The 14,975-nt window shown below is 39.3% G+C and overlaps 1 protein-coding gene across 7 annotated transcripts in view; it reads right to left on the bottom strand.

Annotated features, from left to right (window-relative positions):
- The window catches only part of PDE1B (phosphodiesterase 1B), a 464,528-nt gene that overhangs the window by 35,873 nt on the left and 413,680 nt on the right, over positions 1-14,975 (bottom strand). For all 7 annotated transcript variants that reach the window (XM_077297904.1, XM_077297903.1, XM_077297906.1 and 4 more), the window contains 3 exons: positions 12,753-12,853; positions 5,989-6,114; positions 4,947-5,048 (listed from right to left, as the gene is read on the bottom strand). In XM_077297904.1, coding sequence (XP_077154019.1) covers positions 4,947-5,048; positions 5,989-6,114; positions 12,753-12,853 — 329 coding nt within the window. The remainder of the gene's footprint in view (positions 1-4,946; positions 5,049-5,988; positions 6,115-12,752; positions 12,854-14,975) is intronic.

Genomic DNA, 14,975 nt, shown 5'->3' on the forward strand with positions numbered 1-14,975 from the left:
ACTGTTTTTTTATGTATTTTTTGTTTTTTAAGGGAGACTTTAGAAACCCAATAATATTTAAAAAAATAAATAAATAGGCTTTCTATGGCCCACTGAATGAGAGGGAGAGAGGTGGCACACCCAGGAGTCAAGACTGGCACACAAGCTGAAAGGGCAATATTACTCTCCCACTGTTTTTTTAGGTTTTTTTTTTTTCAGGGAGACTTTAGAAACCAAATAATATTAAAAAAACCAAAAAAATAAATAGCCTTTCTATGGCCCACTGAATGAGAGAGAGAGGTGGCACACCCAGGAGTCAAGACTGGCACACAAGCTGAAAGGGCAATATTACTCTCCCACTGTTTTTTGTATGTTTTTTTTTTTTTTCAGGGAGACTTTAGAAACCAAATAATATTAAAAAAACCAAAAAAATAAATAGCCTTTCTATGGCCCACTGAATGAGAGAGAGAGGTGGCACACCCAGGAGTCAAGACTGGCACACAAGCTGAAAGGGCAATATTACTCTCCCACTGTTTTTTTATGTATTTTTTGTTTTTTAAGGGAGACTTTAGAAACCCAATAATATTTAAAAAAATAAATAAATAGGCTTTCTATGGCCCACTGAATGAAAGGGAGAGAGGTGGCACACCCAGGAGTCAAGACTGGCACACAAGCTGAAAGGGCAATATTACTCTCCCACTGTTTTTTTATGTATTTTTTGTTTTTTAAGGGAGACTTTAGAAACCCAATAATATTTAAAAAAAAAAATAAATAGGCTTTCTATGGCCCACTGAATGAGAGGGAGAGAGGTGGCACACCCAGGAGTCAAGACTGGCACACAAGCTGAAAGGGCAATATTACTCTCCCACTGTTTTTTTAGGTTTTTTTTTTTTTTTCAGGGAGACTTTAGAAACCAAATAATATTAAAAAAAAAAAAAAAAAAATAGGCTTGCTATAGCCCACTGAATGAGAGATAGCACACACAGCAGTGGCACACAAGCCCTGACTGAGGCCAATATTTTTCTCCCACTGATTGATGTAGTGTTTTTGTGTTGAGGTAGATTTTAGAACACAAATCACGGAAAAAATAAATAGGCTTTCTATGGCCCACTCAGTGAGAGATGGCACACACAGGGATGGCACTGTAGCAGAAATGCCAATCTTAATCTCCCACAAAAAAAAACAAAACAAAAAAAAAAACTGTCCTACAATTACTATCTCCCTGCAGTAATGTAAGCCAGGTATGGCAGGCAGCAATAGGAGTGGACTGATGCACAAATTAAATAAAAAGTGTGGACAAACAAAAAAGATAGCTGTGCAGAAAGGAAGGAACAAGAGGATATGTGCTTTGAAAAAAGCAGTTGGTTTCCACAGTGGCGTACACACAGCAATACAGCTATCACGGAGCCTTCTAGGGCAGCCCAATGAGCTACAGCGCTGAGGGGAAAAAAAAATAAAAATAGCTTCCACAGTCCCTGCACACCGAAGGTGGTGTTGGACAGTGGAAATCGCTGCAGCACAAGCGGTTTGGTGGTTAGTGGACCCTGCCTAACGCTATCCCTGCTTCTGACGAAGCGGCAGCAACCTGTCCCTAAGCTCAGATCAGCAGCAGTAAGATGGCGGTCGGCGGGAACGCCCCTTTATAGCCCCTGTGACGCCGCAGACAGCAAGCCAATCACTGCAATGCCCTTCTCTAAGATGGTGGGGACCAGGATCTATGTCATCACGCTGCCCACACTCTGCGTTCACCTTCATTGGCTGAGAAATGGCGCTTTTCGCGTCATTGAAACGCGACTTTGGCGCGAAAGTCGCGTACCGCATGGCCGACAAGCACAGGGGTCGGATCGGGTTTCATGAGACGCCGACTTAGCCAAAAGTCGGCGACTTTTGAAAATGATCGACCCGTTTCGCTCAACCCTATTTCTGACCAAATACTTATTTTCCACCATAATATGCAAATAAAATGTTAAAAAAACAGACAATGTGATTTTCTGGATTTTTTTTTCTCAGTTTGTCTCCCATAGTTGAGGTCTACCTATGATGTAAATTACAGACGCCTCTCATCTTTTTAAGTGGTGGAACTTGCACTTTTGCTGACTAAATACTTTTTTGCCCCACAGTAAATGTTACTGTCAGTGAATGATAGCAGCATCTTAATGGTTAAAACACTATCTGACGGAGCTAGCTGTTCTTATAGGCAGATGCTGACTGTATAACACAGCTGGCACTTGCCAATATGAAATGGGCTCAGCTACATAGAAGCGCACCCCGACTGTAATATACTATGATTGAGGTAAAGATACAACAGTTCCATTCTCTTCTCTGGAGTTATATGGATTTTTACAAGACCGAATGTTTTATTTTTATATCAAACCTGAAAAAAACATGAAATATTAATTTTCAATGTAAAGTTAAATAAATATTTTAACACCTTCTTACTTTGAATTTTGGACATAATTAATGAACCGAGATGAAATTCAGAACAGACATTTCAGTGTGTTTCAATGTGACTATGAAAACTTAAACTTGCCCCCAAAAATCTGCAATAAAACAAAGTGTTATCAGGGGCTACAAAGCTGATAATTCATCTTTGAAGCTCATGCAAACGACTGTATTTTCGGTCCGAGTGCGATGCGAAAAAACATTGTATCGCACTTGGAGCAATGTTATTACATGGGATCATGCACATATCCGATTTAAGCTGTCTGAGTAAAATCGCAGCAAGTACAACTTGCATCTGTAAATTGGATCGCACTCGGGCCTGTAAGTTAAAGAGTCCATCAAAAAAAATAGGACCCCACTCGGATGACATTGGAATTTTCTGGACTAACAATGGAGAAGATGGAGACATTTGTTCCATCTTCTCCACATCCAAGAAAATCAGATCATCCTATGATCACACTCTGAAAAAACTCTGATCAGAGTGTGATTAGCATAATTACATCGATTTTCTCGGATGAGAGAAAATACTGTTGTGTGACCCTAGCCTTAGAAACAGCCATGGAAATCAGATAAGTGAGGGTCCAACTCAACTAGTTTATTTGTCATAGCTCTGTACCATTTTAGTTTAATAGAAGAGTTTGCAGCCCCAGTCAGGTGATTTTACTAAATAAAAGGTAGTATCAAAAGTGCCCAGAGGTCCAACTTTCTATTAAAGTCAGGCTTTCTATTAAACGTATTCTAAAGTCAGGCTTTCTATTAAAGTCAGGCTCGAATATTAAAGTCAGGCTCGAATTCTGGCACAGTAATATACCCTAACCTTTCACAGCCAAACTTAATGTTAAAGATCTCACTCTTTCCATTAACCCAGCACTGCAGTGTACTTTCCTAAACTGTTACAAAATGGTAACACCTCTACTGATGTTACCGTTCTGATTTAGAAGCATCACCCTTCTGGGGCTACTCACACTTTACATAAAGGGTAGCCTCAGATTGGTGATAGGTGCTCATAGGCTATGAGTTTCTGATGTTGCAGGTTTTCTGCACCATTTCTGCACCCATTAGATAAATTACTGTAGGTTATTTGCATTTTTTCATGGCGTTTTCTTGAGCGCTTTATTTTACATGTGTTTTTATTGTGTTTTTGTCTCTTTTTTGTATGTCATGTTTTAACCAAATCTGCTTGGTTAGTGATACTTCCTGGTATTTGATTTTACAAAACGTTATTAATATAGTGATATGCAGATTACATGCGGCTTTGATACCTTTCTGCCATGGAAACAAAGATGCATGTGCATTTATTACCTTCAGATTTTTTGCATCTAATACAATTCTATGGGAAGAAATCTGTACATGAAACTCAGCGTAATCGTAAGAGAAATTGACATATTGCAGATTTGAAACACGCACCGCAGGTTAGTTTACGCTGAGTAAACGGTGGGCATGAGATTTCTATACATCCCAACCACTTTTCTGGAGCAACTGTTAGGCTACGTTCCCACGATGAGCTTTTGGTGCGGTTTTGACGCTGCACATATTTGCTGTGTCCTACAGTTCTAGCTAAATGGTTGGGATTTATAGCAATCTGATACCCAATGTTTACTCAGTGTAAACTGACCTGCAGTGCGTGTTTCAAATCCACAGCATGCCAATTTCTCTTGTGGGTACACTGAGCTTTCTGTGTGGATTTTCCCCATAAACTTGCATTAGATGCGGAAAATCCGCAGGTAAAAAACACACGCTTTTTTTAATGAGTGGAAATGCATCAAAATTACTTGTATTCCGCGCCTAGGTATAGCAAAGTAGCTTTATTTGCAGCTTGACATACCAACAAGAGATAGAAACGCACTGTCAAAAACGCGACACAAATGATGTTAAAAAAAAGCCATAAAAAATGCAATGAAAAACCATAAGTAACTTCATTTAAATACCGTAATAGGTGAAAAAATGGTGCAGAAATTTTGCAGCGTGAAAAACTCACCAAAAGCTCAGTGTAACGAAGTGGGAATGTAGTCTAAGATGCTGTTTTTTTTTTTTAAACTGTGGAAATACGCACATTGTCAAAAACTCACCAAAAAAATCATTGTGCGTGCAGAGCCTTAAAAATAGTGATGGAAAATCGTAAAATAGCAAAGTTACAAATTTTGTAGCAGACACGGAGCGCAATATTTTTTACACTTTCTGAAGGCACAAAATATATGGAAAACAACTTGATACATCCCCCAATAGATCAAAATTTTTTTTGCAAATGTTCCCTATTAAAATAAAAGCCTATATTTGCTGAAATCATAATACTCCCTAAGGGCTCCTTCTCACTTACGTGAAATACGTCCGAGTCTCGCATGGTACCACCCGCCTCTGCCACCAGCACTTGGGAGCGGAGCGTGCAGCTCCATGTATTGCTGTGCGGCCGCACGCTCCGCTATAGAATGCCGGCGGCAGAGCCGAGTTTTAACCTGCGAGACTCGGACGTATTTCATGCAAGTGAGAAGGAGCTCTTAAGCTGATCATCCACTTTGTAGACTCACTTTTCCATCGTCTGCAGGCCAGTTTTCATGGTTTTCACTTGTTGGAAGTGACAAGACATATCTGTGGCCAGGACCATCTCGATGACAAGAGCCCTTAGTTCTCTGCAGGAATAAACTGGAAAACTTAGTAAGGTTTTTAGTAAGTAGATTGTAATTCTTATTTCAAACTATACTATATACATTCCTACATACTATACTATATACATGCATTCCTAAATTGTACATCCGGGAAATTGATAAATAATTAGATGCAGAAAAGAAATACAGAGAATTGTCCTGTAGATAACGAGAAAGCGTAATACATAGGTGTCAGTCAATTCATACATTTTCAGCAAGAACAACACAGGCATAGCACAATATAGATTTTTAAGAATTAGTGATGAATGAACGTTTTTAGATAAGGCAATATGAGCATGCTCGGGTGCTAACCAAGGGAATTTGGCGTGCTCAAAAAATTTGTTCAAGTCCCTGCGGCTGCATGTGTTAGACAGCCGCAACTCATGCAGGAATTGGCTCACAACCAAGCAATCACTGCATGAGTTGCAGCTGTCGAACAGCCATGAAAACTGCAGCCACGGGGACTCAAACAAATTTTTCGAGCATGTCGAAGACACTCGGTTAGCATGCTCGGATAAGACCTTATCCAAAAACGTTCGCTCATTAATATTAAGGATAAATGTTTGAGATTTCTCATTGGGGCATTTTATGCATTTACTAAGACAGACATAAGCAGGGATCGCCGGATTTTTAGGCCTGGCTTTAATTTATTAAACACTCTGCCAATACTCAGAGCTTATGGAGTTATCTGGATCTTATGATCTGCTAATAATTAAATATCAGAGGAAGAAACCAGCCATCTGCTCTGTCTCCTCCACAAAGACCAATTGATTAAAACCAGAGATAATAAAAAGCATCTTATAGATGTGTGCAGCTAATTATATTACTGATGATTTGCTCCAAGCTATAATGATTTAGTCAATGCTCTGACCGCTGCCCGGGCACAGTGATTGATCCATCATGAGACACCGCACACTGCACTTACGTGAACTCGTCTTTGGTGAGATTCACAAATATATTCATTTCATCATCTTGCATGATCCGATAGACAGCACTGACATGGTGGTTTTCCAGGACTGAGCGGTCATTGTACAGGATAGCACAGTCTGATCTACAGAGAAATGTGAAGATCACACATGAAATGTACACGAGAAAGTCAGCTTTGTGGAAGTCCAGTCTCACACCCAACGTTTAGGTCAGAGTTATACATCTTCTTTACTCAGGCTCATTCTACTCTTTGCATGAAGTTTTTCATTCAGAATGTTGCACGATTGATACAACTGTCTCGATGGACCACAGACTTATAATGGAGTCCGTCGGGTATCATCATAATATTCATCATTTTGATAGAAATCAATAGTTCTGCTAACTAAATAAATCTGTGATGGAGGTTCCAACTGGGGCCTTAGATTCAGATGTGACAGGAACCATAGAACTTACGTGTATTGATATTTGTCAAACTTTGGACAGGACAACTGGAGAAAAGAAGATCTTTCAGTGAATCAAGTAATCAATGACTTAGTAACCTTAACTCTAGACCACTCCAAGTATTTCCAATTATGAACATCTTCAAAAAGAAAGTCACTGTCCTAAGCATTACGCAATAACTCTTTAAGGCAGTTTGCTTCCCTGATCATTATTGGCTGCAGAGTGAGATTTCTAAGACTGTGTCAGTGAGCTTGTTCTGACAGGCAGTTTGTAATTGACAGCTTTTTAAAACCTTCAGCTGTTCTTGAAATATTAACATTTTACTACTCTTTTGTTTACAACTTGTTGGCTTGGAGACCTTCCACCATTGCCAGACCACCGAACCTGCGCACTGCTGACACTGCTGGCTCAGATGGCTGGAGCGTGCTGTTATCTTGTAATCCTGGCTAGCTTCAGGGTAGTGCTTACAAGCTAGACAGCAGAGATGGTCTCTTAGGCAGCAAGCTGTCAGCAAAAGAGAAGTGGTAAGACCTCAAGAATGGCTGCAAATTACTGTATACGCAGGAGTGAACTGCAAAAACGTTATGCAACAATATCCACCTAAGAACATGGACTGGTGATTACGTGTGAGGGACATGGATGATTAGATCAGAGATGTTTGGTGAGGACAGGTTATGGACAACCTTGTAAGTCATTGTTAGTATTTTCATCTGAATTATCTGGCAATGGGTAAGCAGTGAAGTGATATAGAGGAAATGGAAGGGTACAAGAGTGTTTAAAGGTGTCTACCCAGGGCAAAAGTTGATTTTAATGAATAGATCTTGGAATCATAATTTCCACAACTGCATATGTTTAAATAAAATGTTCCTGTGCTGAGATAATCTTATAAATGTGCCCCTGCTGTGTACTGTGTAATGGCCGTGTCTGACCGTACAGGAACATCGTCGCATCATACCACAGCTCCTGGACAGGGGAGGAAGCAAACGAGAGTATACAGACAGGAAGCACAGATCACAGCTGATTATTTTTGTGAGATACAACATTTCACTGCCTGTTTTTAAACAATGCTTTACTTCAAATAAATAATTATTTGCGATACCATGCTGTAATGTCCGTATACATCCCCCCTACCCACCCAGGAGATGTGGTATGATCAACCATGTCCCTGCACGGTCAGACACAGCCATTACACAGTACACAGCAGGGGCACATTTATAAGATTATCTCAGCACAGGAACATTTTATTTAAAAACATCCAATTGTGGAAGTTATTATAATTCCAAGATCTATTCTTTGAAATAAACTTTTGTTCGTAGGAAAATCAGGGAAATTTACAGCTTAAATTTCACTTTGGCCATATAGGAATGTGACTCTGCTTAGAAAATATGCAAGTCAAGAAACCAACATTTTCACAGAGCTGACCACCATATGTCAACAGGACATTCAACAGTTCAACACCATGTCCAGACTGACAGGGGTGGCTTATGATGGAGTCCACTTATGATTCACTTTGTCACTGGGGACCCATAAAGACAGTAAATTCTTTATTCTGCTTAAAATTGAAGAGAAACAAAGGTTTATATGGCATCTCACAGAAAACTCCTGGCAGCACACTGTGAATAAGTGAGATATCTGAGTCACCAATTTCCTGTATTATTAGTGCTAGGGGCTGTGTATATACTTATAACAAGTCCTTACAGGCATATATATGAAATCCTATCATCTACGGTTTTTAGTAATTCCAGCTCTTCTACGAGAACATTACCGTTCCGACCGTAAATAATCATTTTTGTAGCTGGAAATCACATTTCCTCATGTCCAGCTGCGAAGGATGACCTTGTGTGTGGGGACAGTGCAATTGTTACTGGCACTGAGCATTACTGATTTATATATATGGAGTAATCACATCCTCCACGTCAATGTTCTCTGCTCTAGTCAAAACTCAAGTGAAGTCTTTTCTTCCATGACCTTGTTGTCCGTCTTTGCAACGTCTCCTCTTTCAGAATTTTAAGGATCTGTCCAAAAATATTGACTGTTCAAATGTATATTTCATTAGTGCTTAAGCCTTATCAATACATTAATTAAGAACCTACCCATTCCAAGTCATTTGCTTATTAAAATCCACACTTATAGGGAACGCATGATCAGAAAATAAATATTATTTAAATCGGGATTTTAAATGGGGATAGTATTTCCAACATCACAAATCTTCCATTGATATGAAACCCATTCATTCTAGATTTGACAGCTTCCAGGGGACAGTAATATTTTACCATACCCGGACAATAGTTTGTGCATCTCCTAATTAAAGGAAAGTAAAAACATTTGTTTTTGAGGGTGAGATGTTTCATGGCGTAAGTGAACCAGTAGTAGCGACAGATAATGACATCAAAGGGGCTATATATTATTACATGGATTGAGTCCCGCCATCTGCGTGTCTCGCGGCTGTTCGATAGCCACAACACATGCACGGATTGCCTGTTTGTTAGTTAGTTTGTAGTCTATTCATCTATTCAGCGAAAATACGCTGCCTGCAAAACGCTGCTCCTTCCTGATCGTGGGCACATAGCCTATAGGACTCATGCAGATGATCGTCAAAACGTTGAATTGTATTCGAACCAAGGTTATTCTATGGAGATGTGCACATGTCTAACTTTTTCCTTGGACCAAGTAGTTCGAGAAAAAAAAAATAGCTGCATGCACGATTTGCCTCCAATAATCGGATCACACTTGACCATTCAAGTCTATGGGTCCGTGGAAAAAAATCGGACCACACTCGGATGATATCTTAATGCGATCCGATTTTCACAGACTGACAGAATGGAGAACCTTTTTTTTTTTTATTCTCCATATCCAAGAAAAACAGATCTCACTTTGTCCAAACTCTGATCAGTCTGATTAGCATAATCGGAACATTTTTCTCGGATGGAGAACACACAGTTGTGTGACCCTAGTCTTAAAGGTCTTAAATATGGGTAGCACCAGGAACTTCAACTTCATGCAATAGAATATGGCTGAGCTGCAATACCAGACACAACCTACCGTATATTTAAGAGAGGTGATGTTTCAACTGCCATACAACCTTTTATGCTTTTTTTTTTAATTTAATTAATGGGAATTATTGGGAGTTCTATAAACAGTCACACAATACAGTAATGTATAATAATAATAATGTTAATATTTGTAATGGATCCAGAAAACAGTAATGGATAGAAAGAGAATCTCTCTGCTGAATTTTCAAGTACATAAAAAGCTACTACAAACAAGTTAATACATTGCTGATGTGTGAGAGATGGAAATAACACCATTATGTCACTCGAGACATGTGACACCCTGACTGTTTCTATGGAAATGTGGCAGCTTTAATGTCTCATTGCAATGTAGTAGTCAAATCCCAAAAGATTTTGTAACGTTCAATTTTCTTCCTGTAAAAATACAGTACAATCACATTTTTACAGGTACTGGAAATACATTTTTTGCAATTGATTTTCCAAAATGCTAGGAATGTATCTTTATTATTACCCTGGAGTGCGTTACTAAACTGTAAACTCTGGCGCTGACCTCCAAGTCACCATGACGGAGAAAACCTGTCACCAGGGTTACACATATTAAACTAAAGGTATGCCCATAACGGCGCTGTTATACTGATTTAACACATACAGTCAATGAGGAAATCTGCAGTTTGGTTGTTTTAAAATTATCATTAGAAGTTTTGGTCTCTATGTATTGGGAGGGACTGTGGGTAGGGTCTTCAGCTCTGTCATAGCCCCTCTGCTGCCTTTATCTTCTTGCTTATTTAAATTTTGTGCCGGCACCGTTCTAGCCACAGGGGGTGCTTGCGCAAATTTGTCTTGTGGTGCACTTCAGTAAAATGGCAGCGGTAGCGGCGTATGTGCAGATTGACCTCTGGCAGTCTTCAGTAAAATGACGCCGGTGGCATCGCATGCGCAGATTGAGACCCTGGCTCGTTATTAAGTTGTGATCTCAATCTGCGCATGCGCCGGCACCGGCGGAATTTGCCCGAAGACTGCCGGGAGATCAATCTGCGCAAGCGCCGCCCATGGCTGGAATGGTGCAGGCACAAAATTTAAATAAAGACAAGGATAAAGACACCAGAGGGAGCGGAGGGGCCATAGCAGAGCCGAAGACTCAACCTACAGTACCGCCCCAATGCACGGAGACCAAAACTTATAATGATGATTTTAAAACAACCAGACTGTGGATTTCTTCACTGAACATATGTATTACATCAGTATACCAGCACCATTATGGGCGTACCTTTAGTTTAATATGCATAACGCTGATGTAAAGTTTTCTTTAAAGGGGTTTCCTGAGAGTAGAAAAAAAAGTACAAAACATTTCATTATAAATAACTTCCTAACTAACTATTATTAGAAAATGAAACTTATTTTGTCTAGAGAGCATATCGGAATGACCATCGTCTCGTTATTCTAAGACAGGTTTCTGTCAGTGTGTTAATATCTTGCAATGCCCCCACTGTCACTCCACCATCATCGGAGCTGGTGCAACCCCCTCAACCTACTGGACCCTTCCCCATTACCTTGTAGACTGTAAGCCCGCGAGGGCAGGGCTCTCTTACCTCTATTCCAGTCTGCCAATGTTTTTTATTCATTGCATTTTTATATTTGCATTTTGTATGTAAACCTTTTTCACATTTACAGCACCAAGGAATCAGTGGTGCTCAAAAAATAAAAAAGAATATTATTATTATTATTATTATTATTAATAAACATGATAATAATAATAATAATACAGGTGTCTGTCAGCAAGTGCAGTAGGAAGCTTCACCAGATCTCTTCATGTAGGGGAAGCTCCATTAATGGAGATAACGGAGTGGCTGAGGTAAGAAAAGGCTGCTCACACTGCTATCCTCATTAGGTAAGAAACAGCTGCTCACACATCTGTCCAACTTGTGCGGGTTGCTAAGATAAAAAAAAGGCTACTCACACTGCTGTTCACAATTTATTTCTGATCTAATACTGGAGAATTCAGGATGGCTGAAGTAAAAAGAGGCCACTCAAACTGCTGTCCATCCCATCTTTCTGATCTAATAGTGGAGATACCAGCGGTGCAGAAATAAGAAGACACGGCTCACACTACTGTCAAAGATGTCCAGGGGTGCTGAAGTAAGAACATGCTGCTCATCCTGCTGTCCACCCTGTCTTTCTGATCTAATGCTAGAGGTACCATGGGTGCTGATGTAAGAAGAATCTGCTCACACTGCTGTCCAACATGTCCAGGGGTGATAAGTAAGAACATGCTGCTCATCCTGCTGTCCACCCTGTCTTTCTGATCCAATACTGGACATACCATAGTTGTTTAGGTGATGCTGTTCATTCCTGCCTTTCTGATCTAATACGGGAGATACTAGGGTTGCTGAGGTAAAATAAAGTCAGTCATACTGCTGTCCACCATGTCTTTCTGAGCTAATATTGGAGATACAGTATCAGGACGGCTACAGTAAAAATGAGCTGCTCACACTGCTATTCATCCGGTCCATCTGATCTAATACTGGTGATACCAAGGGGGCTGAGGCAAGAAGGAGCTGCTCACACTGCTGTTCTTCCTGTCTTTCTGATCTAACACTGGAGATATAAAGCGTGCTGAGGTAAGAAGAGGCTGCTCACACTACTGCACACTGAATGGCGAGTGAGTGCTGGGACTTGGCTATAGCTTGATAGTAGGTAGCATATGTATCTCTAGGTCACAGCAGCCGAGCATCCTAATGCTAATGCTCACAAGCACGTATCCTAGCATTTTGGGACTAGTTGCTGTTAGTATAGCAAGACAGTGGTCGTTTTAAAGTACTATTGTGATTACATTCTTAGACAAAACAAGTGTGATTTGCTAATTAAAGGTATTACGGAATTTATTTACATTGATATTTTTTGTCCCTATCCCTTTTAACTTATGATCAATATGTGGCATCTGTGAGGTGTCTGAATCAATTTGAACCAACATGCAAAATTGGTAAGTACTGTATATATTGTTGTACGACTAGTATTTTTTCTATGGCTAGTGGTGACCTTTGTTGTTTCTGCCGAAAGTTTACATTTTGCGTGAATTTTAACGTAATGCTAACATTTAATTTTTTCAAAAGAAATGGAAAAATGTCTAATTTTCAACTTCTGATATGTGTTCTGGATGTTCTGTTCTGAATAAAATATGGCTTCCCCCAAACCATTGCATTCTTACAATTTTATACAGCGTCCTAACTTTTTTGGAATTGGGGTTGTATATACTCTATTCCATCCTACAATTGAGAATTCAGTTTTCATCATACTGTTGGGTTTTACTTACTTTGTCTGGATGTGGAAGCTGTTCGTTGTTCCTGTATGCTCAAAATCATGTATAGCAGCAGCAAAAATAATAGCCAGGACCTCAATCTCATTCAGGCAATGCTAGGTAAGGAAGAAAATGTCATTTACTAATCATCCACTAGAGGGAGACAGAGCACAGTTCCAATTTAAGTACCGTAATAAAAAAATCAAAACATCCTATTTATCACTTAAAATAACTGGACAGTTTTTGTAAAAGGCAGAATTGTTAAAATCGTGAAATAGAGAGTGAATAAAACCTTTCTTCATTCCTCCGCACTACAGAGCTCTTCAAGCACCGGAGCTTCGGAGTCTTAATATGGAGTTTAAATATTTATATATTCAATATTAGCTCTTCCTTCAGTATTATAAAAACGACAAGATTTTCATTAGCGCTCTATTCCGAAGTTATTATCACTGTTACCACAATCTGCAGGACAAAAGGATTTGTCATTCTAGTGCTTGCAGATTCCGCTGCTGCTGACATAGGAGATATCTCATGTTGGATCCTCTGCGTGCTAGACTTGGCACTTTGTGCTCAAAAAGAAGATTTTACTAATGATTGACAGCTCTAGTCTCATGTGAATGTAGCAATATCTGGATAAATATTAATACAAATTAAGTGTATACCTTTAAAAAGTGCAGTGTACATAAATCTTGGTCCTGTGTACAAAAAGCAATGAGCCACTTGGGACTTACAAAGCTGGTTAAATAAACCTTTTTAAACACTTTAATCCTGGTGAATTATAAAAAAAGGGCATGAGGATTACAGTACAAATACCACAGCAGCACATTGTTATTACAGAGAATACCAGCTTCAACAAAAAGGGACAAGTAAATATTGTTCATTCTATTGTCAAGTCTAGCAAGTCTGTTCCTTGGAAAGCTGGGTGACCATCAAGGATGGCTTTATAACTGTGTCATTCAATTTTTCAAAAATCCCCAGCAAACAAATAATGTGTTCTTCATGTCTAGTGATGCAGATGATAGAAAACTGATCTTCGACAGATGGGCGACCGAGAGGCCGTACTGGGTGTCATTCAACAAAAAAAAAACCTTAAAAGTGACCGGATTTTTGTTGATTTTTTTCTTGCTTTATGCAATCATTTCTAAGTTACCTGTATACCATATTGCCAGATTCAGACAATTTTTGATGTTTAGGTTGGTGATTTTTGTCATGCTGAGTAAAAAAATGTATGCTTTCAGCTCACTTCTCAAATGCTTAGATCTATGGCAAGTGATTGGATGAAAAATCTCAGCTGGGAAGGAATGGATGGGACTTGGAAAGTTAGCGAAAATCCAGCTCTTGATTTCCCATGTGAATTAAAGACAAAACTTTTATTACAACTTCCAAATTAATATCGTAGTAACATTGAAAAACACGACATCCTGGAGATGGTAACGGAAATCTAGTACTGGATTTTCACTAACTTTCCAACAGCAAAAGCCAGAGTGTTATCAGGAAAATGCTGCACAAAATACACGCTTTTTTACACCTTTTTGCATCTGTTTTTGATTTGTTTTTGCCATTCAATTGAATGGGTGAAAATAGCTGTAAAATGCTAAAAGAATTGACGTGCTGCAGATTTGAAAAAAAGTTTAAATGGACCAAATCTGCAAGGAACAAATAAGGAGGGTGTGTAGAGGATTTCATAAATCTCATTTACTTTTGGTATTGTGTTTTTCCTTGACACTAAAGCATTGTGTGACCAAGGCCTTATAGACTCATACATAGGCCAGTACTTACAGCTACAGTTAGGTCCATATATATTTGGACAGAGACAACATTTTTCTAATTTTGGTTATAGACATTACCACAATGAATTTTAAACAAAACAATTCAGATGCAGTTGAAGTTCAGACTTTCAGCTTTCATTTGAGGGTATCCACATTAAAAATGGATGAAGGGTTTAGGAGTTTCAGCTCCTTAACATGTGCCAACCTGATTTTAAAGGGACCAAAAGTAATTGGACAATTCACTCCAAGGCTATTTCATGGACAGGTGTGGGCAATCCCTTCGTTATGTCATTCTCAATTAGGCAGATAAAAGGCCTGGAGTTGATTTGAGGTGTGGTGTTTGCATTTGGAAGGATTTGCTGTGAAGTAAACATGCGGTCAAAGGAGCTCTCCATGCAGGTGAAACAAGCCATCCTTAAGCTGCGAAATCAGAAAAAACCCATCCGAGAAATTGCTACAATATTAGGAG

This window comes from Ranitomeya variabilis, chromosome 3, assembly GCF_051348905.1.
Source record: "Ranitomeya variabilis isolate aRanVar5 chromosome 3, aRanVar5.hap1, whole genome shotgun sequence".
NCBI classification, from domain to species: domain Eukaryota; kingdom Metazoa; phylum Chordata; class Amphibia; order Anura; family Dendrobatidae; genus Ranitomeya; species Ranitomeya variabilis.